The sequence below is a fragment of the Topomyia yanbarensis genome, chromosome 3 (genome assembly GCF_030247195.1).
Source record: "Topomyia yanbarensis strain Yona2022 chromosome 3, ASM3024719v1, whole genome shotgun sequence".
Lineage (NCBI taxonomy): Eukaryota > Metazoa > Arthropoda > Insecta > Diptera > Culicidae > Topomyia > Topomyia yanbarensis.
Window position 1 is genome coordinate 255,816,849 of NC_080672.1, and position 23,361 is coordinate 255,840,209.

General features: G+C 39.0%; 1 protein-coding gene across 1 annotated transcript in view; it reads left to right on the forward strand.

Annotated features, from left to right (window-relative positions):
* The window catches only part of LOC131693212 (DNA-binding protein D-ETS-3), a 244,701-nt gene that overhangs the window by 218,739 nt on the left and 2,601 nt on the right, over window positions 1-23,361 (forward strand). Inside the window, exon 8 of the mRNA XM_058980861.1 lies at window positions 16,547-16,752. Within this exon, the coding sequence (XP_058836844.1) occupies window positions 16,547-16,752 (206 nt within the window). The remainder of the gene's footprint in view (window positions 1-16,546; window positions 16,753-23,361) is intronic.

Sequence of the window (23,361 nt, forward strand, 5' to 3'; positions counted from 1 at the left end):
TGGTGGTGGTTTGCACTGCACTGTGATAACCAGAAACCGCCATTTTGGTTTTGAAAATGGCGTCAAAATCAATTTCTGTCTTCTATTGATCACTCCCTTTCGAATGACACCCATATTGATGATGCTTTTCACTGTTTTGTGGTAACCGGAAATCGCCATTTTGCTTTTCAAAATGGCGTCAATTATCAATTTCCGGCTTTTGCTGGCCGTTCTCTTTCAAATAACACCCATATTGATGGTGGTTTTCACTATTTTGTGGTAACCGGAAGCTGCCATCTTGGTTTTCAAAATGGCGTCAAATGTCCATCCGTACGGAACCGGTGCCGGAATGGCCTTGAGGGAGCTGTAGAACCGTATGATTGGAAGAACTTCGCATTTCGTATAAAGCTATGAACCGAAATCGCTGGAATGATAGAAAAATATATGCATTTTCTTAGGTTCTCCCGGAACAGTTCTCCGGTGGCCAAGATTGGTCCAATTCATGTCTATTGTGAAGGATCAATGGGAAATAGTCATATGTAGCACATTTCAAAATACAATTACTTAAATTTATGGGATGTTTCTTCAAAACTCGTCCGTCACCCCACTGGGATGCCGGATATACCCCAAGGGAATTCGGATTAGTTCCGGAACCGGTCCACGGATTTGAACACTACTCGGTATATAGAAACTGGACTAAATTCCAGATCTTTCAAAGCCAGTTCCATCCAATTCGGTCAAAAATTGACGAAATGAGAGCAAAATTTAAACAAAATTTTCAGAAAAATTTTAGCTTGGTACTGTAAAGGTTAAATAATGAATAAATTATCAATTCCGGTGGTTGAAGCAGTGTTGTAGTTAAACTTCTTCAATAAAGTGTTTACTCGAGTTAAACTGTTTGAAATTTCTTTTTCTCTTGTAATCATTTACACTGATTTTAAAATCTGTAAACGCCCGTTAAACTTTACGTGTTGAGCCGTCCGTGCGTACAAACATTTAAAAGCACTTTAAATTTTCACTTGTATTATAATACATACTAGACGGTGTTCGAATAAGTCCAACTGATAATATAGTGATTTTTTTTCGGGTGTTGTCCTACTGGAGCTGTAGAGCTAGGATCTCGGAAGGGCTCCTCGTCAGAATCACATACTACAATTTGCAGATGAGACAGGCGAATGGCGCCCACTAAAACTCTGCTTTAGGCCAATATTAGCGGACCGTCATTGTGATAATCATTGTACGATTCAGGTTTGTGCGGGCGTAGAAACTCGCGATAGCGTGTATCATCGTGAAGGGCTCGAGCATTTGTACGTTGACGCGTGTGGGTGTGTATGTCCCGTGTGCTAACGTATATGTAACTAGCATGTATCAATTCTATTTGATAACCGTGTGCCTTTCGCATATTCGCGTGTGTTCTAGAATGATCGCGCGCGGACCATGAATCTGATACTTATTTTTTCGTGTGCGGCTCAGATTCTAGAAGAAAGTGGGTTCTTCCATATCACCAGAGTTCCCAGTCATGTCGCAGTAGAACGTGTGGTCTAGTGGAAATGAGCTTTATTTTTTGATTGGTCCAACTGGATGTATGGACCTAAGTTGCTAGAATGAAGAGTAAAGATTTCCGGATGTAACCGATTCAAGATCTCGCGCGTTTGCAGGTTCACGTTTGAGACCGCGTTTGTAACTTCGTATGTAACTAAAACGTTCACATAATTACCGGAGTGTTATCAAATATGCGCGATCGCGGGCATAGGTGTGCGTGAATGATCGCGAAGGGCTTAAGTGTCCGTATGTCGACGTGTTTGTCGCGTGTGCTCTCGTGTATGTGACTTCGCTTATATAAATTCGATGTTGAAACCCTGCGGCCATTCACATATTCGCGGACCGTTATTTAGTTTTCAGTGTATGGATCACATTCTAAAAGGTAGTGAGTTACCCCATATCACTAGAGTTCCCGGTTATGTCGCCATGCAACGTTTTGTTTAGTGGATATGGGAGTTATTTTTTCTTAATTTTCAATTTTATTTTTTTTATTAATTAATATGGACCTAGAATGTTGGTACCGAGGATAGAGACTTCCGGACGATCCCGACTCATGATGGCGCGAGCGCGGGAGTTTGTAGGTTGACGTTTGAGATCGCGTTGGTAAGTTTATGAGTGCTGAGACGTTCACCTTACCACCGGGGTGTAATCATGTTTGCGAGTTCGTGGGCGTAGGTTGCTTGGAAAATCGCAAGGGGCCCTAACGTTTGTATGCTGACGCGATTTTGTAACATATTTGCGTGCGTTCCTGAATGGTCACGCGAACCGTGAGTCTGATATCAAATTTTCGGTTTGCGGTTAAAACTCTGGCAGAGATTGGGATCCCTTATATCGATAGGGTTCCAGGACACGTCGCCATGAGACGTGTTGTTTAATAGGTATGAGCGTATTTACTTAATTGGTCCAGCTGCAGGCATGGACCCAGGCTTCTAGGATCAAGAACAGACTTCCGGACGTGACCGATTCGTAATGACGTGCGCGAGGGCATTTTTGTAGGTTCCCGTTTGAGACCGCGTTTGAGAATGTGTTAGTGTTAAGACGTTCACTATCACCATCTTTGCTGACCCAGCTAAAGGCGGGTGTAGAATGGCAATATAGGACTCGAAAAGAAGAAATAAAAGACAATATATGAGAGACGTAATAGATTAGACAGTAGCTGAAGTTAAGATCATCATATGACATACACCACTATCGAGGCGTATTGTAATCAACATCTTGAAGCGCGCTTTTTATATAAATCAAATTCTGAGTAGTCATAGGCGGCGCCGGTGGTTGAGTGGTAAGCGTGACCGCCACTCATTCCAGTTGGCCTGGGTTCAATTCCAGCCGAGGTCGTTGGGATTTTTCTGAGGTGAAAAAATCTGTGGTCACGTCTTCCTTCGGAAGGTAAGTAAAGCCGTAGGTCCTCGGTCCCGGTCCCGGAAATTGGTGGATCGATATCTAGTTCAGGTAGTGGAATCACCTCTCTGACGTCGGTAAAGAAGAAGTAGATCCAACTTCTATACTCTTACTAACAATGGACTTGTGGAGTGCGCAGTAGTATATACGGCCTCTAGTAAAAGCAAGTATCGGACTAGCCATTCCTTCCCTTTCTTTCTGCGATCTACGTTCAGACCTGGCCGGCGCCGGTATTGATCAAAAACACCACATTGAAAGATGTTTCGCTACTCCCAAGCATAATTATCTACTGATTCCCTGTGCAACTTCAGCTAGTCCCGATCGATAACGGAGTAGCAGCCAGGGGTGGTCGCACAAGCTCAAGCTCAAATCAAATCCTGAGTAGTCATAATGATTGGTGGATTATTAACATGAGGACTAATTAACCTCTAGTAGTAGAACTTGATGTAAATAGAAACTAAACTGAGCGAAGGTCCTTATATTTAGATATCTCTATTGAATCTATTGTGGCTTGATGATGTTTACAATACTGTCAATCCCATCAACCTGCGAGAGGGAAATCCAACTGATAGTATAGTGAAGTTAAAACGAAAACCTTTCTCAAAGTTGTAAGTTTATAAATTACGAAATTCAAGTTTTGTATCTCGGAGAAAAATATTTTGATGTTAGATTCCCTAGAATTTTGCAGTCGTAGATAAAAAAGAATTGAAAAGCATTTTTGATCAATGTTCATTTTTGTACTTAATATTTAAAAAGCTTGAAATAAATATGAACGACACAGGTTAAATTTTTATTTGAACATTATAATGTGCTTCTTGCTAATTTCACATTTTACACAAATAAAAAAAAAATCGAAAAGTCTACGTAGACTTTTGGGGAGGGGTGGGGGTGTTTGGTGAACCTCTACTTAAGTCTACTAGGGGGGAGGGGGTGGAGGGTCAAAAATTTTAAAATTTCGGTCTACGTGGTTTGTGAATGGTCAAAGCACTCAAACAGAGGCCGACGAAGAATTAATATGAATACCGAAAGGTACATTGGCTTCAGCAAAAGGTGTTTATGCCATTCCCATACATTTTGTGCGTAATTAACGGTAGAGATTCAGTTTAGATATTCTTTGTAAACCAAGGAAAAAATAAGAATTTCAGAAATATTTGACATGAGTAGATTTGTGAATGAAAAATACATTAGCTCACAACAACCTCGTTCCATAAACAAACGATAACCCAATTCAGCAGCAATAATCAAGAATGATAATTATCTGTTCTTCTCATTATTATGAAATAAAAATCCTGTTACTGGAACCATGGAAAGCGCACAGCAACCTCCTAAACGAAATAGAATAACATCAGCTGCTGGTAAAAGTGAATCACAGCAAGCGATTGATTGCGGAGGAGGAAGCAAATGATCCGCTCCCTTCGCCTATCGGCATCCCGCAGCAGGACATCATCGCAAATCTGGGCACATGTTTTACCAGACGACAAAACCCCCTCACTGCCAATCCATGGACGATTACTTGCCACGGCAAGGGATGACGTAGGGTTGGTGGGCGGTGATCGTTAAAGACAATTTGATTTACTGTGATGATTTCTTTTGTTGGGCCTAAGGAGAGAACATGTTTTGGGACGGATGCTTCGTGTTCTTTCCGGTTGAGATTTGGTTTTTCACATCGCCAAAGCCTGCGATGGGGTGAAAATTCTTTTGCAAGACTATACATAGTTGCTTCTGTGGGTAGTTTTCCGTGCAATTGAATTGAACTGTCAGAGGGGGAATTCTATAAGTTTGCCTTTCATAGCTAATTCATGACGATTGGAGTAAATTGAGTGAAAATTGCAATAAAAATGACATCAAAGACGCATTGCTTTTCTTTAAGCTGTGTAGGTCATCTGTAGCTTCAAGAAGCTGGCTTATTTAGTTAGAAGAAAAGCCCTGCTACTACGCTATTTTTTACTAACAATATTTAATCATATTTTTCTGCACAAGTAAATTATTCAATACATTTTAGCGATGCCAATCATGACACATGTTATAAAATATGAAAAAAGCGGAGCATATCTGATGTTTCCGGAAATATCCATATGTGTGTTTCCTTTATTTATATAAGAACTTGAAATACCGCTGAACCGGATAGATAGCACAAGTCTGTATTCCGCAAAACATCTATGAAAGTTTAACACGCACACAGAAACCTCGTCCCGACTTCGACACACCAAAAAAACCCAATTGCCTGCCAATAATACAACAATTCTGTTTTTTGCCTTGCCACCAATTCAGATAGATCAGAAAACCCTGATAGGTTTCGGTATTGAGCCGATGCAAATTGACGTCCCAGTATTGAGAGGTGCAATCCCGATGCGAAAGCCACTTTTACAGTCGGTGCACTTTCGGCGAAGCGCTTTCATAGTCTGTCCAATCGTTCAAATAAAAAAAAAATATCGCATCCAACGGCACGAAAGACAGCACACGTGACGTGCATGCAAACTAATCGACAGCAAGCGAAAACTGCCCTGGATATACACCGCCTCGATGTCTGCATTCTATACACGCTACTCATTTTTGATGGCCGTCGAATGGCTCACCTTGGAAAATGACAGTGTGTCGGGGAAAATCGGAAAAAATAGATGGCTTATCCAACGAACCGCTGTAATACGATGAAAATTCATTCTAGACCAGGGATAGTAGAGCATCGGATTGCTTTCTCCCTCATTCTGGCGCTTGCTCCCATGTGCTCTTATCTGTCCTTGGTTGGAACAAAAGCTCGGAGAAATCAAATTTCGGTGTGCGTGTTATTCACGTGTTGAAAATTATACCTATTAAAAGTATGGCCAGCGCAATTTAGACTGACGAAGGATTGTACTTTATGAGTGCCGTCATTGTATTCCGTATACAATAATCAAGGAATTGATGCATCATATTGTAGGTTTTTGAAGTGATAGGCAACATCCATGAGGGATGTAGTAAATCTTGTCTAACCATTTTCATCAGTGGCGTAGTCCGGGGTGGGGGGGGGGGGTTTGGGGGTTAAACCCCCCCCCCCCCAAACCAAAATTAATTGGATTGAAAAAAAAATTGATGCTGACGAATTTAATTTAATATTCCACAAAATATTTTTGGAAAAATATTCTCTGATCACTACATTGAGAACTGTGTTTAAAGCGTCATGAGAACTTTTGGAAAATTATGGGAAGGGAATCTTGTAACTTATCTCTTAGCCAAAATCCCATAGTTGTTAAATTACTTCAATGTAAAATAAAATAACTGTCTGAATTATTATGAGCTCATTTTTGGAAAGATGCTTCAAAATATGGATTAGAGACAATTTTTCGAATGGGAATCTAAATTTGAATAGGTTGATTGCATATAAAACATAAGCTTGTTTACCGAAAACTTGCATACATTTCAACATTTGCTGAAAATGTATTTTTTTAGATTGTGTAGAGTTTAGAATAACATTTCAGAAACTAGTTGAAAGCTGATGTAATTTTGTCTCTAGCAGGTCAGGATCGGTTTTATGAGCATTGGATGTTTGTTGTATTATCAACTATATGAATAGCCTCTTAGCAGGATGCAATGAATGGCGTACTAAAATTTTGTGTGCTACGTACTAGTACTGCAAGTTGTGAGGTTGACTAATAAAGAAAAGCAAAATTAATGCTCGATAAATTTTTAACGGTCACGATCACATTCATTCGAAACTGCCAAATTTCGATGTTAAGTAACATTGAAGAATTTCAAAACGTAAAACTGTTCATCTGCTGATAGAATAATTTTGACGGTTAATCCTCCTAGAAGTAATTATAGACAAGAATTACTCTTCAACCAAATTTGGGTCGAGACTTAATGTCTCCAGCAAAGTTTTCGAAAGTGCTATATGAAACAACTTTGTCAAAGACGTTAATATCCCACATATTCCTGGGAACTGGATTTAAAACAAATAATTTCCAGGGATTAAAAGGACTCAAAAACACGAAGAGTGATTCCATTTTCAGGAGCTAGCATCAATTCGGCGCAAGCTTAGTCCGCCCACCAAGTTAGTGTCGGATTCTGATGAGATGAAGTCGAAACGCAAGTTTCAGTTCAATCCATCCATAATTTAGTTATAGGTTTTGTGTTCTCAACTCGCAATGATTGTTTCAAACAATTTTATCTGTAGCGCAGAAAAAAATAGTTTTCACCTAAATTTTTCTTCACTAAGAAGAAATATAGCAGGCCCAGTCCATTTAAATCCCTATATGTTGAATTCATGTAGCCTTCATATTTTCAACAAAATTGTTTGAAATGACATTATCAAAAACTTTGCTGAAGGCATCATGTCTCTTAATATTTTTGAAAAATTAATTCACCATAATTACCTCTATGAGAGTTAATCACTAAAATTTCTATATCAAAGCAGGCGCTGATTTATGTTGATAACTTCCCGAAGTCGTCAAACCTTCAAAGTCAAGGATTATTATATTAGGTGATCTTGAACGTTGAAAATTTTTTAGATCCTTTATCCCACTTTAAAAGATCGCAATTTTTGACTTCATTGACATATTATACAAGAAAATAATCTATAGAGGTTTGAAAACTGTTCCATGTTGATCCTTCTTGTTTGTAGACTGGAATGACATCTGTTATACTACTTATGTTTTTGAGTTTTCAATAATTTATCAAACTCATATTAAATTTTAGCATTTTTTCAAAAAATTTGCGATTTTCATCAAAACCCCCTCCAAACCAAATTTCTGGCTACGCCACTGATTTTCATGAAAAAGAAAGAGAAATAAACAGTGACAGCACAATACAATCGAATCACTATATACTAAACAGCCTGGATTTTTCAATCACGAAATAATAAACAATCGTACTGATAAAGCCTGTAGCTCTTTAATACATTGGTTTAGGAACACTAACATATCCTTCAGCCTTAGCTCCTTATACATACAGGTTCGTTTATGTGTGGGGAATGAAACACTCGAATACACAATTGCATAAATACATGCCAGTAACGTAACAGATACTATGAAGACACGAGTTAGCAAATATTCAGCATGCTGAATAGTAGCCACACGGCAGCCATTCTGTGCCTTAGCTAGAATGCCCTAATTGTGCCTCAAAAACCTGCAATAAATTCTTTCGGACTCACCCTGCTGAACAGTTTTGTTTGAATGCTACTTTGCAGGCTACGAAAATAGTTGCCATGTTTGGATGTAACCCAAAAGCAAATATTGTGCTAAAGAGTGTTGCGATCAAAAATTTGCCAATTTTAGGATATTTTTTTCATGGTATTGCACATCCCTCATTTAAAAGATGTAGCCTATCCAACTCTATATTACTCTATACGACGATGGATACTCGGGGGGCTTACCTGGTTTATGCAGTAGCACTAACTTCTGTATCTTCGATTTGTCAGTGAAGTGGCTCTCATCTAGAAGCTTTTGAATTTCTGAACATATCCAGGAGCGTTGGGGATTCCTTCTGGTCCGTATACTTTCTTCACCTTTAAACCCTTTGCCAATGGGATTCGTTCTCGCTCTACCTTGCCATACGATATAATCGGCTATGTCATCGGATTGTGCTCCGGGAAGAGCCCTTCTACGATAACCTTTAGTTTATCAGGACACATTTTCATAGGTGTCATGGGACGTCGAAGATGAATTTCCGTACATTTCTACGAGTAGTTGTGCTGCATAACAGCAGTTTGGCTTGAGCTATTCCCTCTTGTGTTGGTATGTCTGCTTCCCCACTCCTCTGCCCAAGAATCGTCCGGCCAGCTCTCCAGTAAGCTCATCTAGCATCCGATGGAGCTGCGCTACCGCATATAAAGATCCCATTAATTTTTGCAATCACGAAACCTTCGTATGAGTTGGTGATCACTTTCTGTATGGGGTAGTTTCCCATCACATGATTTGCATCAGATTGAACTGTGTCACCTCCATCACTTCTGGCTCTCCATCGCCTTTTCGCACGCTGGGCACATGAAGCCTCACGTCATGTTATCTTTGCCACCCTCCTTTATGCATAGAATCCATTTCAGTTACTTCGTGCAGTCTCTTACAAAAAGTCCCTTCCGCCGTATCGGCGCTTCTATGGACCGCCCCACACCTCTTCCGGATTACCATTAGTATAACTCCCGGATCACAGTGTTCCTTCAGCGCATTTCTCAGCTCATCTCCTGTTTTTATCTCGTTCAGGTTCCTGCGCTTAATCACTGTCTCTTGGGCCAGGGCGCTTACGATTGCCTCCTCGCCTAATGACTTTTCAATGAGAGTCTTGAAGGCTACGCTCTTGACCGTCAGGCTTAGTTCAGTTCGAAGCGAAGATCTTGATTAATAAAACAGGTTTTCATATTCTCTTCCAACTGCTTCAACTCTGGATCATCGCTCACTTTCCGACGGAGCTCAGTCATGGCATTCGGAATCTCGACAATTAATGCTTCCCCTCTATTCTTCCCACCGGGGCTTAGGCATATCTTTCGTTTCCTTCTGCAGTTTGGACTTTTGTTTTACGACCGTTCGCCAACCGCTTGCTTGCTTCTGATCGACTTCTTGCGCATTCTTCAAGTTTTTCTTCTCTTCCACCTCCCTTTTCCGTTCCTAGATTCTTAATCTTACTGTGGACGTTATTCTTGTCCTTTATGGACTCGCAGAGCTCCTCTATTTTCTTCTTGAGCTTCGCTGTGTTAGTCCTCCCGAGCTGCACTCCTACTTGGGGTGTGCTATTACCAGTATTTGGTGAAACGTCTGACTCGGCACAAGGCCTACAGCTCCTTGGAACTCTTGCTGCATTTCATGGAGTGTCTCTCGTCTCTACTGAGAGAGCAGAACAACGCAACTGTCAGCCGTAGTAGTATCGAGACCGTTATCCGTGTTTCGTGTCCGTTTGCCGTACCATTACCAGTATACCATAAATAGAATCTTAGTGGCATCAATCCTAATGGCACTCCGTTGTTGTGGAGGACCTCGAGAAGAGGTTTGGGCTAGGCGTTTATTTAATGGAGACTCTTTTCCGCCTTCCGCCTTTTCAGGGCTGCTTAGGGGTTCGTGGTTTTGCACCCCGGAGACGTGCAGAGACCACTGCGTTGTCCCACCACACCCATAGTCAGCCCCCGTTGTTGGCTCGGGTCACGAATTACACTCAGGCTGCTATCGCGACAGCATTATCCACTACCTATGATCCGCCCGGAGGCTTTTAACCATTCGGGAACCGGGTGCGTGTATGTTTTTTACATTTCTTATAAAAGAAATGTATAGAATTCGCTCAAACTTTCAAGATTTTTTCCGAGGCCCGGAGGGCCGTCTTATATACCAATCGACTCAGCTCGACGATTTGGGACAATGTCTGTGTGTGTGTGTCTGTGTGTGTGTGTGTATGTAACGGACAAATTCTCATTCGTGTTTCTCAGCAATGGCTGAACCGATCTTATCCAAACCAATTTTAAATGAAATAACTAAAAAACAGTATGAACGCTATTAATTTGTTTTTGATTCTGATGTTTAGTTTCCAAGATATGAATGTTTGAATGTGTAAAAAGGCGTTTTTCGCAGTTTTTTTAAATTATCTGCCGAAATTGTAAAACATAGATTAACACTTTATATGTTTTTAGACAGCTTTAACGAATACCTTTCAAACAAGCTATAGATTGTTGAAATCGGACCATTATCAATATTTATCAATATTATCAGATATTTAACATTGAATGCGGACGAAAGATTTTTATCATTTCCCATTGCCAGAAATATGACCAAAAACATGTAATCTATTATTAACGCCAAAACGGCTTATTTTAGGTCAATAGTATCTTCGGAGAATATAATGGAGGCAATACACCCTTTCTTTTGGTATTGTGCTTTTACTGATTAATCTCCCTATGAGTGAGATATTTTCACAAATTTTCTTGGAAGTGGTTATATCGAAATGATGCCTTCAGCAAATTTGTAGCTCTTACTTTTGCGAATAACTTTACTGAAGACATAAAATATCTATTTTGAATACTTTAAAAGTTATGGCTTGTTGTTTGTGGATTACCTTTTGTCGCCCATTTATTGTTCAATATAGTAATAATCCATTGAAATAAGCCAAACATTATTACGATAAAAAGAATTTTGTATTTCATTTTTCTATCTACAACCGCTAGAAATAATCACCGAACACTTCCAAGTTGTCTGGAAGGAACTTGATACCTTATCAGTGCAAAAATGTTCATTTGTACGAACCTTCTGACTGCAATTTTTCTAACTTATAACCAACGGATCGATCGGAAACAGATCGGAAAATGAAAGCGAAGTAAATAACTCCAAGCAACGGCGTAGCCAAGAGAAGGTTTTGGGGTTTAACAACTTCCCTCCCTACCACACCCAAAAAATATATTGGATTGCAATTGAAAATTTATTGATGCAGACTGATTTAATTCAGTATTACAATAACAATTATCTGATCCGTACATTGATAACCTGTTGTTGTAAACATCATGAGGACTTTTGATAAATTGTCAGAATGGGGCCCTGATATGTAATTGATCTATTGGTCTTGATTTCACAGTTGCCTAATAGCATCAATATCAAATTCCTGCCTGAAAACATTCCAATAGAAAATTCCAGAGTTCTGTAATCAATCATAATCTTCAGATTTCTTTTCAAATTGAGCTCGCTTTTGTAGAGATGTACTGTAATGAGGGTCTTTATTTAATAGAAAGCGAAGTTAAAATTGATTTAATGTCTATGAAACATTTGCTAAAAATGTTTTTGCCTTTCTCATTCACTCTAAAATTCGTCAATCTAATCCCGACCGGGGGGGCCGAGTGTCATATGCTAATCGACTCAGTTCGTCGAGATAGGAAAATGTATGTGTGTGTACGTATGCATGTGTGTGTATGTGTGTATGTGGAAAAAATATGACCTCTGTTAATTAGAGATGGCTGGATCGATTTGCACAAAGTTAGTCTCAAATGAAAGGTACAACCTTCCCATCGGCTGCAATTGATTTTTTATTGATTGGACTTCCGGTTCCGGAGTTAGGAGTTGAAGAGTGCAATCACACAGCAAATTCCCATATAAACTGAAATGAAAAATTTTCAAAATCAAATTTGTATTTTTGATGCCAAATGACTTTATAATGCATGAACCATTGAGATTTGATATAAACTCGAAAAAATAATGTTTGAAAAAAATTGATTTTTTTGGACTTTTTTGCCTTTCTCATATAGAAAGGTTATGCAATCACTCTAAAAATCGTCAATCATACCGGCCCGGAGGAAGTATGCAGTGAGGGGTTGCTGTTTTAAAATTAAAACTAGTTTAAAATTTCTTAACAAGTTGAAAATTTTCGGCAGGACCCGGACCTCCCGGATCTTACTATGTGATACTGAAACATCGCTTGAAACCAGCGGCGGTCAAGCGATGTTTCAGTATCACATAGTATCTCAAGATCGTGGCTGTCGATCCATTGTACGTATGTGCAAATTGTACTGAACATGTAATATTCATTTCCACCATTGTATTGAACATAACCAGCCATGGAATCGTAGTCTGGACAAATGAGAAAAGCCCAATTGCACCACTAGGTGGATCAAAATAGGTTTTTATTTTGGGAATGCGTCGAGTTGAGACGAAAACGTAATATGATTAATAACGAGGATAACACTTTCCGAATTTAGAGAGAAATTTATGAAAAATGACGATTTCCATTCGACTCTAGCAGGTCCTGGTCGATTTTGATGAGAATTTGATTTTTGTTGTATGACCCATTATTTGTATAGGTCAAATGTTCCAAAACAATAATTTAAGGTCAAGATAGCATCATTTTGAAACCGCCAATTTCGGAGGTTTAGTATCTTCGATGAGTTTTACATACGAACAGCGCATCATTTGATAAAGTAATTTTGACGGTATATCGTCCAAGAAGGATTTATGGTGAATTTTCTCAGGTTAATATTCATGACTACAATAAAGTCTCAACAAATTTGCTAAAGACACGAACTCTGTTACTATTGTCTGAAAAATTAATTCTGCATAATTTTAAAACTTCAAAAATTACGGTTTCGGAATTATGCCGTTTGGACAGTAAGATCGATTTTCACCAAACTCCCACAAATTGTAAAATTGGTATTGTAAAAAAACGTAAGGGCGATACTTCAATACTGATAGGTGGGACCGAAAAATTAACCAACGCCAAAGGGACTATATTCTATATATACTATCATTTTGTCAATTTCAATAGCAAACACAAATTTTAATTTAATAATTTCAAATACTTTATGAAGTTTTGGGTTTCGATCACTGAATCATGCAATCTAGGATGTAAAAAACACAATAGTTCTTAAATAGGAAATAAAACCAAGTCTGGAAATATTCACTGTTGATTTTCTTTGAATGGTATCACTGCTACTCTCTCTTTTTAAGAAAAAGCGTTGATTTCTTAGTTCTCAGTCGCGTTGTAAATTTGAGTAAAGTATAAACTTCAAATCGATTAAAAAAAATCGATTTTTTGGCTCAATACAATATACATAACCCCTTTAGGAAAATTCAGTTTTCCCACCACAATGCATTTATTGAGGAATTTAGATATTTTATTAACAGAGCATTAGCAATAATTCGTTTGTATGTCTATTTTATTGGCCATTTTTTCGCTTTCCCATTGATTTGGTTTGAGATTTCTAGCACTGATGTTTTCCTATGCTGATTTGAGCGATTCTCTGAGTCCTGCCACTATCCCATGTAGTATGTGTTATCAAAAACATCGCGAAGCATCAAGTTCTAAATGTTCTCAAACGATATAATATCCGAAGAGAGTGATAAGAGTTATAAGAAATGTCTCATCACACTGTTAGGTGGATTAAAAGCGTTTTTTATTGAGCATTAAGAAATTTTCAAGAATGCCCTGAGATTGCAAGAAAAAAATCACAAAAACCCTATCGTCTCAGGGAATGGGTTTGGGCTGCCATTACGCGATCCGCTAAAAACGCTACTCTTACCCAGAACCTGATTCCTCCCCGGCACTACTTTACGGCAGCGGTTCTCAACCTTTTTCGTACCACGGACCCCTTAGAAATCGCCTTGGGTTGCTGCGGACCCCACGGATAAACATCGATTTTGTATGCTATCAATATGTTATTTTCAGTTTTTTAGCAAACAAGACTTGAAATTTCAATCTGCACTCGGAAAATATATTTTTCATCGCGGACCCCCAGCAACGACTTCGCAGCCCCCTAGGGGTCCGCGACCCCATGTTAAGAATCACTGCTTTACGGCAATACTTCGCGAGGGTTTTTTTTATGTGCATAGCACAAAAATCATCTGCCCAGAACGATGTACGATTGCGAAAGTGTGCAAATCGATGAAACCGCAGTAGGATCAAGCAATCGACAAGTCTCTTGAAGACGATGGCGTTGATGCTGGATGGATTCGCTCCGACGTTGCGCCGATAAGATTCAAGAACAAAAACTTCAAACGAATAAAAGCACCCGTTCGCAAACACCGCTTACTTCGATCAGTCCTCCGAGTAAAAATCTGATGATAACCCTAGATAGAAGATCTTCTCCGAAATGATTCTACATTTACATTTACATTTGTGAGATTCAAGGACGGCCCAGCTCTAAAAAAACCCGTTTCGGGATATTAGAGAAAAATAAAAAAAACATTATAGGGGAACTGTGCCCAAGACGGACACGTTAAAGTTTATTGGGAAAGACGGACACGCTTCTCGATTAATAAAGTTTGTTTTTGTTAATACATCACAATCTAGCGATAATAAAAAATAGCACAAGGGTTGGCGGCATTCTGGTTCGTATTCGCGTAATAAATATGTCCATCTTTTCCCACCGTACTGTGTCCGTCGTACCCAATATGATGCCAAATGTTAAAAATGTTCCTAAATCATGAACGCCTCATTGAAATTTCTGTTTTTTTCAACAGCCAAGTGCTTAATATCCAGTACATCATTTCAACCTAAAAATATTTTCCGAGATCAACAGCTTTCACAGTGTCCGTCTTCGACGCAGTTACCCTATAACTTTATTCTTTTCTTTACGGAACCAAAATATTTTTAACCAAAAATACGAATTTTCAGACGCCTTATTTGTAAGTTATTAACTTTTTTCGAAATCTGGTAAAACTGCGTCGCTGTGAAAATCGTTAGCACATTAAAACCTATAATAAAAACTAACTATCTCATTTTCTGAGTTTTTGACTTGGCCATTAAAGATGAATATCTTTAATGACCAAGTCAAAAACCCGGAAGATGAGATAGATTCATAATTAAAATATTTAATCTCAAACTTCTAAAATCGTTAATTTGCAAACACTATATTGATGCTTCAGCTTTGATGGGGATATTCAGACAAGGATTATGACAAGAGTTTTTTTGCTTCTGAATATTAAATATTTTATTAAAGATGCATTTGAGCATTGTCTAGTAAGTCGACGAACCAAAACCCAGTTAAACCAAATTTATGGCTACCCATCTGGGTAAATTTTTATCAGTGCGGTTTACTGTAAGTGCAAAAGGGGAACGCGAACCTTACGTAGCATCGTTAAGTGCATGTGTTACACCAAATATCTCCACTCATCTTTGAAATTACCCTCGATTTTCCCCAACACTTACGAATCACGATTGCCACAAGATAACGTCGTGTGAACGAATATTGCACCCGACCGAACGAACGCATTACCCTCTCTCCGTGATTTCGGTCGATGTTGTGTCATTGGCAATCATCCATGTTGAGATGCAAATGTGTGTCCTCTTTTGACAGTGAAGAGTAACGAAAATTGCCATCTCCAACCCTTCTGTGGATTATAAACCTGGAGCGACACCGTTTTGCGATATTTACTTTCTTCAAGTGGATAAAATGTGTATACACACATATATTAGGTATGTGTGTTACTGTACATTTACTTTTTGGAATAGTGGCTCAACTTTCGGGATCGCTTTACTGTTAAAGTGAATTCGTCTGGATGTTGAAAGTCAGTCAAGTGTGAGCTTCGTACTTTTCATCCCCGTGCAACCTGTCATGGTTCATAGTCTATGACCACCACTTCGAACATTTCAAACACATCGCAACTTTGGTTGACTGAACGTCCCTTAATACCACTGGAACATGTAACTTCTGTCACTGTGTCACATCTCGTCACTAGTGACAATGCAGCCACAAAACACAATATCGAAAAAGTTACGCGCTTCAGAGCTACCCAAAATGCTGGAACGCTCCCTCATGTACAAGCAACCGGCGGTCTTTTTCAAAATCACGACCGTAGAACCGCTTTAACTTGCTTCGCCTTTGTGCGATTTCCTTTTTTTTTTGCTTCCATCAAGCACGTGGATCTTATGACGATTGGTTGACAGGACGACAACAGCCAAATTTCGATGATAGTAGGGGGTTACCTTCATATATAGAATTCCAGAGTGTGGTATGTTGGAAGTGAACAACCCTAACACAGACCGTAACAAAAGAGCGTGCTTGTGGTTCGTTACAATCGCCATTCAAAACGAAGAAAATTAGCTCGATGTCGTGTAGCTTATCACGGTCGAAAAATCAGGACAATCGTAGAAACCCCCTTCCATCCATCTGTTCAACCAACGTACGACTGTTGATTGAGACACTTTTCTTATAACTAAATCTAATTCTGCTTTGGCTTTATTCGTTTCCTTCCAGATATTACTACGATAAGAACATCATGACCAAGGTGCACGGTAAGCGTTACGCATACAAATTCGACTTCCAGGGACTGGCCGCGGCGACGCAACCGCAGACGGATCCGACCTACAAGTACCAGAGCGATCTGTTCATGTCGCCGTACCATCACGGAGCCAAACTGAGCTCGTTCATGAGCCCACACCACAGCATGACATCATCCTCCGGTGAGTACTGACACTTTCTTTAGTTTGGATCGAGTACCGTTGATGACGTTGGACAAATGACAGGCATATGATTTCTGTATAATCTAATTTATCATATTTATGAATTTTGGGAAGCGATTGAGAAAATTTCCTTTTTCTTTCTTCCTTATTTCTTCTTCCTTCTTCGTCCTTCTTCTTACTTCTTCTTCCTTCTTCTTCCTTATTCTTCCTTCTACTTTCTTCTTCATCCTTCTTCTTCCTTCCTTATTACATATTTCTCATAGATTTAACACCTACATGGAATGGCTCTAACAGAAATGAGCGACCGAAATGGACAGAACACTCTTCGTTAAACCCGTTTCAAACATATTAGAATATAAAAATCGGAAATATACTTCAAGTATTTCTACACTTTCAGGTATCTTTCAGCATAAGAATCGCTTAGAAAGTTAAGACTCAGCAAGCTTGATCTTCAAGTATAAAAAAAAACGGGTAAAAATATAAATAATTAAATCATACACAGGAGCATCCGTATATCGTGATGTTCAAGATTAAAAGTCGGCTTAAAAAAAATACTCTGTAAGAATCGGATATTTGTTTTTCCAGTTTTTAAACTAAAAGTTTTTTATTCGACTCTTAAAAAGGAGAGTCTCAGTCCAATTTTTATACTTGAAGTCCGGTTTGTATATTCTAATAGATTTGAAGCGGGTTTAACGAAGCATGTTCTGACCTTGCGACTTTTATTTTTATTACCACGTTGTCTTTGCCAACAATGTAGCTATGAAAGAATTATTTTCGCCCTTTAATTTGAGACAAAAAGGAAAATTATCCCTCGACCGATAATTTTCCTTTTGGTTTAGAACACTGGGTGCCACATTAGAATTTCGAACATCAGTCAAAGTGAGAATCTGTCAGACAGTTTCATTGTCAACAACTATACAGCTTGTTCTGGATCCCTTGTCCGATTATTTTACATATGGTTTCACATGAATGACAAAAGTCTATTCTTTCATATACTAAAGTTGTGCTACCAAACACACCGTACTTGCATTAAGGTAGACCAACAATTAAAAGGCTTAAGAAATTTCAGTAAAGTACAAAAATGCAATCTCGTGATGCATCGAAACGCCGAATGAAATCAGGCATCTACGTGGGATCGTGTCTGACAATAGTAAATCGACCGCAGTGGCATTGTAACATACAAGTGATAGTTTCAAGCAAAATAATATGCCATTCCATGGTATACGTTGTAAATTTGTCCGAATCATACCGAAAATCGATTTTCATTTGTCAGTCCTCGTCCCGTTAACTGATTCCCTCCGTTATTGACTTTCCACAAGCAAATCACTTTCCTTCCAAACATAAACGTGCATTCCGAGAGAAAACTAGCTCCCACTCAACGATCAACATTCGCCATAAATCCAAAGTCAAACCAAATCACATCCCATCAGCCTCACTCATTTTCCCAGTTGATCTCCAGTCCGCACGGTCGCTCACAAACACAATGCGAGCCAAGTGATTGAATTTCCCAGCCAAGAAGGCTCATTCCTTTACCAATACAGCCAACGCACGCTACTTGTCTGTAAAACCTCCCCGACTGAAACTCACAGTGGGTGGAAACACGACCGGCGCAGACGGAAGACCTCAAGTATCATCTTCTTTCCTTCGCATCCTGTCTCACTCTTTGAGCAGACACTCCCCGTCGCATCGCTGTCCTTGCTTCTTTCTCACTCGTATTCGCTCTGCTTTTACAACGATGCTGATTTTTCTTACAACTTTCAATGTCGTGCCGTTCGATCCACAAAGCCACATACCGACCGGCGACGGTGGTGGCAGCGGTCGGTGCGATGACGATGGCGTCGTTCCCATCGGCAGCCTTATGGGCACTTGGTCTGAAAGTAAGGAACTAGGCAGCAGACCCCCACCCACCTTCCAAACTCACCTTGCCACGGCAGAGGAAACGAAATTGTTCCCCTGGCTTAATTTCTGTTTCCCTAACTAGTTCCGTTTCGGAATGGCTTGTTTGTTAGAAGCTTCCGAAGAGCCGTCATTTCTTCGTCAAAAAATAAGAAGCCATCGAGAGTTAAGAAAGGCGGAGGAAATTAGCGCTAATAAATTTTTTCGGTCGGTCGAACTTTTTTTCCGAGCTAAAAAAGCATTTCGAGCGTGGTGGGACGTATTTTGGGATGACACAACATGCAGAAATACTGACCTATTTGGAAAACAAGCATAATTGAATGAATTAAACTTGTTTTATATGAGAATTAATATGTATCGTTTTAGAATCTTGTAATAGTAATCCGAATATATGCCAATTGAATAAAAATAACGAAAATTTATAAAGTAAAAAGCTCGAATAGTGTCTGGTCAAAAGTTTTAGATCATTTTTCTCTCAACTAGTACCCCCACCCCACCTCTGGATCTTATGAAGATTCTAGTATTTGTTGATGATAAAAAATAACGAAATCTATGAAGATCCAACCGAAAGTGCGCCAAATCTTTCTGGAATTTCTCAGAGCCACTTTCTGAAAGCACATAGAACTTTAACCAGCGTCGGTGACTATAAACTGAAGGTTGTTGAAGGTTTCACTTCCTAATATAGTTTATTATAATTTCCAAATCCTAAATCCAGATAACTCTTGCTGCGGCTGAGTAACAGAAGTAGTTACTTTTAATTTTATAGTAGGTACCACTACTAGAAAATATGAGATAAAGAATTTTTTTTCTCCATAAACTTTCTTCCTACACAATGCTCACTGAGAGAATCGTCATTCCAAATATTTAGCAGAAACGAGTACTAACAGAGAAACACTTTAAATAAAATAATTGACATAACACTCGAGACGAACTGAAACATTTGATAAACTGCTTCGTCAAAAGCCTGCTTTAATCCACCTAACGGGGTCCAAACTACGGTTGTCTCCAGGTATCTGCTACGCCGCCATGTTTTTAAGCCAACATCTAAAACGTCGCCTTAGGGTCGATCCACAATAAACACAATCAATTTCATTCGACACAATTTTGTGATAGTCGAGTTCGTTTAATTTGTTGGTGCACCGTAGTGTAAAGTTTTTTATTATTCACCAACATGTCCAAAACAACACATTTCTTCAATTAGCTTTCCAATATTTTCGCTTTTTAACATATGTTTAAAAATTGAATCAGGCCGTACGGTGTTTGACTAGTGAAAATCGAGCTTCGAGCAAAACGAGCAGAACAATTTGAACTGTCAGTGGGACCCATAATTTCTGTGCCCGCTGAGATGTTGACTTACGTCAGTTCAATATAAATGGGATAGGGGTGTCATATACGTGGTTGTCTCACTATGTTCTATACAATGGTGGAAATGTATATTACATATTCAGTACTGTTTGCACATACATACAATAGATCGACAGCCACGATTTTGAGAAACTATGTGTCGACACTGAAACATCGCTTCAAACCAGCGGCGAATCAAGAAGGAAGATCCGGGGGGGGGGGGTCCGGACCCTGCCGCAAATTTTCAACTTGTTAAGAAATTTTAAACTAGTTTTAATTTTAAAGTAGCAGCCCCTCACTGCATAGTCCTACTTAAGCCTATGTAAGTCACACATACACACACACTCATACATACACACAGATGTTTTCAGGTTGACGATTTTTAGAGTGATTGCATAACCTTTCTATATGAGAAAGGCAAAAATGTGCCAAAGTCAAAAAAGTCAATTTCCATCAAAAATACTTTTTCGAGGTTACATCAAATCTCAACGTTTCATGCATTTTAAAGTCACTTGGCATCAAAAATACAAAAATGTCGATTTTGAAATCTTCCCTTACTCCCCACTTTAAGAATTTTTCGTTTCAGTTTATATAAGAATTTGAATAACTCTTCAACCCGTAACTCCGGAACCAGAAGTCCAATCAACAAAAAATTCAATAGCAGCCGATGGGACGGTTGTACCTTTCATTTGAGACTAGGTTTGTGCAAATCGGTCCAACCATCTCTGAGAAACAGAGGTCACATTTTTTCCACATACACACATACATACATACACACACAGACATTTTCCGATCTCGACGAACTGAGTGGAATGGCGTATGACACATGGAATTAGGTTGACGATTTTTAGAGCGATTGCATAAGCTTTCTATATGAGAAAGGCAAAAACGAATCCGTTTAACACAGCGTAAATGTTTTCTTGGATCCGGCGAAGCATACTTTTTAATCGCGTATTCAATGGGTGGCGTTTCCCACATTCATCGCTACATTACAGGTAAAACGGGTAAAACACGTTTTCATTTAGCTTGTACTTCGTGCAGGGCTAGACAGTTGGACTAGAGGAGGCCCATCTAGTATGTTGACGTCATTTTCTAGTTTCCACGCTATACAGAGCCTCTTTTACTTTCAATATTTTTCAGTTTCTCTCTCTTCTGACGCGTGTAACCACCTTCTATTGCACGGAATCAGATGTCACTGATCCTACTTCTCCAAATTGTGACTTGTATTTTGGAATTGGTTCACGGGAGTACGCGGTGATAGGTAATGTGGCCTTACCTCTATATTATCATCATCCATATATATGGGGATCTTAATCCCAAGTGTTACTTTTAACCACGTGTTTTAGGTTAATTTGCGAATTCGAATCTATCCATGATAATCAAAATAAACAATTTTAATCGAATCTTTTAATACCGTATTTGACCACAAAGTATCGATTTTTTTGATCGTATGGTATCTAATCATCCCCAGTCCTTTGGAATGCTTGAATTGTTTGGGGCTTTATAGCTGTAACGCCCCATATATGTAGATCGCTGACAAACACCACATGTTGGTATAGGGTTGCCAGGGGGCTGGCTTGCCCTAACATGTTGAATGATATCAGTACTGCATTGCGCAGGTTATAATACTGAAGATATGCGACTTCTGTAAGCCTAAGCTCCATTTACACCCAGATATTTATTACATTTTCGTCGTTTATACGACAATTTTTGCCATCTTTGGACTATGTTAGTATTTGAATGCTTGTTGTTGAAATAATAAGCCAACTCAAGAATGAATTGGTTGCTTTAAGTTTGTATTATTACGATAAATGCAACAAAAGTCGCTTTAAAACGTAAGTATAAAAGCTCATAATGTCAATCATAAATAGCATATTTCCAGAAAAGTTTCACAAACAAATCAACAATCTTGATATATTTAATGGTCAACGTTTGAGTTTCATAAAGCCCTTCTGCATCATTGTAGTTTAGCTCGGTAGAAAATTTTCTCCTGAACCTTAAAACCCATTATAATGGAATTTTCCTACGAAAAATCGGAAAGTTCACCTAGATATCTGGGGGTGAGGAGGAGGATTGAGTATATATAAATTGTCCAAAATTGACCACGGAGGGGGACCAGAAGGTGTTTTGTCCACGTGGTATATTTACGGCTCCTTACTAACCGGCCTTCATCTAATAACTCGTCGCTACTGCTTACCATACACTACAAAGGCCACTGCTTGCCCTGCCTTCTAGCCGTCACTGTAGTAGATATGGTACTTGAACGAGACACCTGCAGTTGGATTTACAGTGCCGTGCAATCGGAGTTTCCTTCACTTTTCGCAAGCTCGGGGTTGGTTATCCGATCTCCACTGAGGTTGCTTGTGCCCCAGCTAGCACATTGGGGAGGAAGAAATAGGAATCTGCATCAGAGGTGAATAACATCTCATGTTGCATAAGATACAGTTTCGCCAGCCAACTGATATGCCAACGAAAATAAATCACGTGCAACGATATAGCTGCTAATTGGTCATTTATATTTTGTGATTAATAAACAGCAAACCGAAAGAAAGATAATCTATTGCAATAAACTTATTATCTCACACAGTCGGTGGATCCATACTGATATCTACTTAACTGTTTACTAAACAAAGTAAGACAGTCGCGTTCGGCTGGATAGGATTAGTCCCAATGCCCAGGCATGCAAAACGTTGCTAGAGAATGACACGATTTTGTAGTTATTCATACAGATACAACACAACTGAAGATCCCTATCGAATCCATGAAATACTCTGAGAAAGACGCTGTAGTAAGCCTTTGCTACCAACAAACGTGTGTGTAAGAGGGGGTGGTTAATGTATTTTCGGTGAAAAAATATCGCTCTCAATAAAAAAAATTTCGGCGATACAACGGGAGTTCGTCTATTCAGTCGATTTCCATACAATAATGCAACATTTGAACAATTTTTTTTATTTTCGTGGCAAAATATTGAAAATTAACCCATTATTGCCCAACCTACTATATATAGTAGGTGCTAAGAATAACTCCTATTACTCAATTAATAACGCAAAACAGGCATTATCAACGAGTTAATATTGTTCATATACTCTTGAAGAATACGTTTAGAGAAGTTAGAGTGGTTAAACCGGTGTTTATGTTTTGTTTTTAATCAATTTTCACTTAAGGGGTTACACATTTTTGTTAGGATGAAAAAAATCGATTTTTTGTAAATTAGACATTCTGAAACTACGTACGCTGAGGAAAACTTTCTCAAAGTTTCATTAGGATCGGAATACTACAACTTAAGTTACAGCTATTCATAGACCGCTACCCATTCACCACTTGTAGGCGGTACGTAGTGTTTGATACGCTAGACCGTTGACTCGCTGC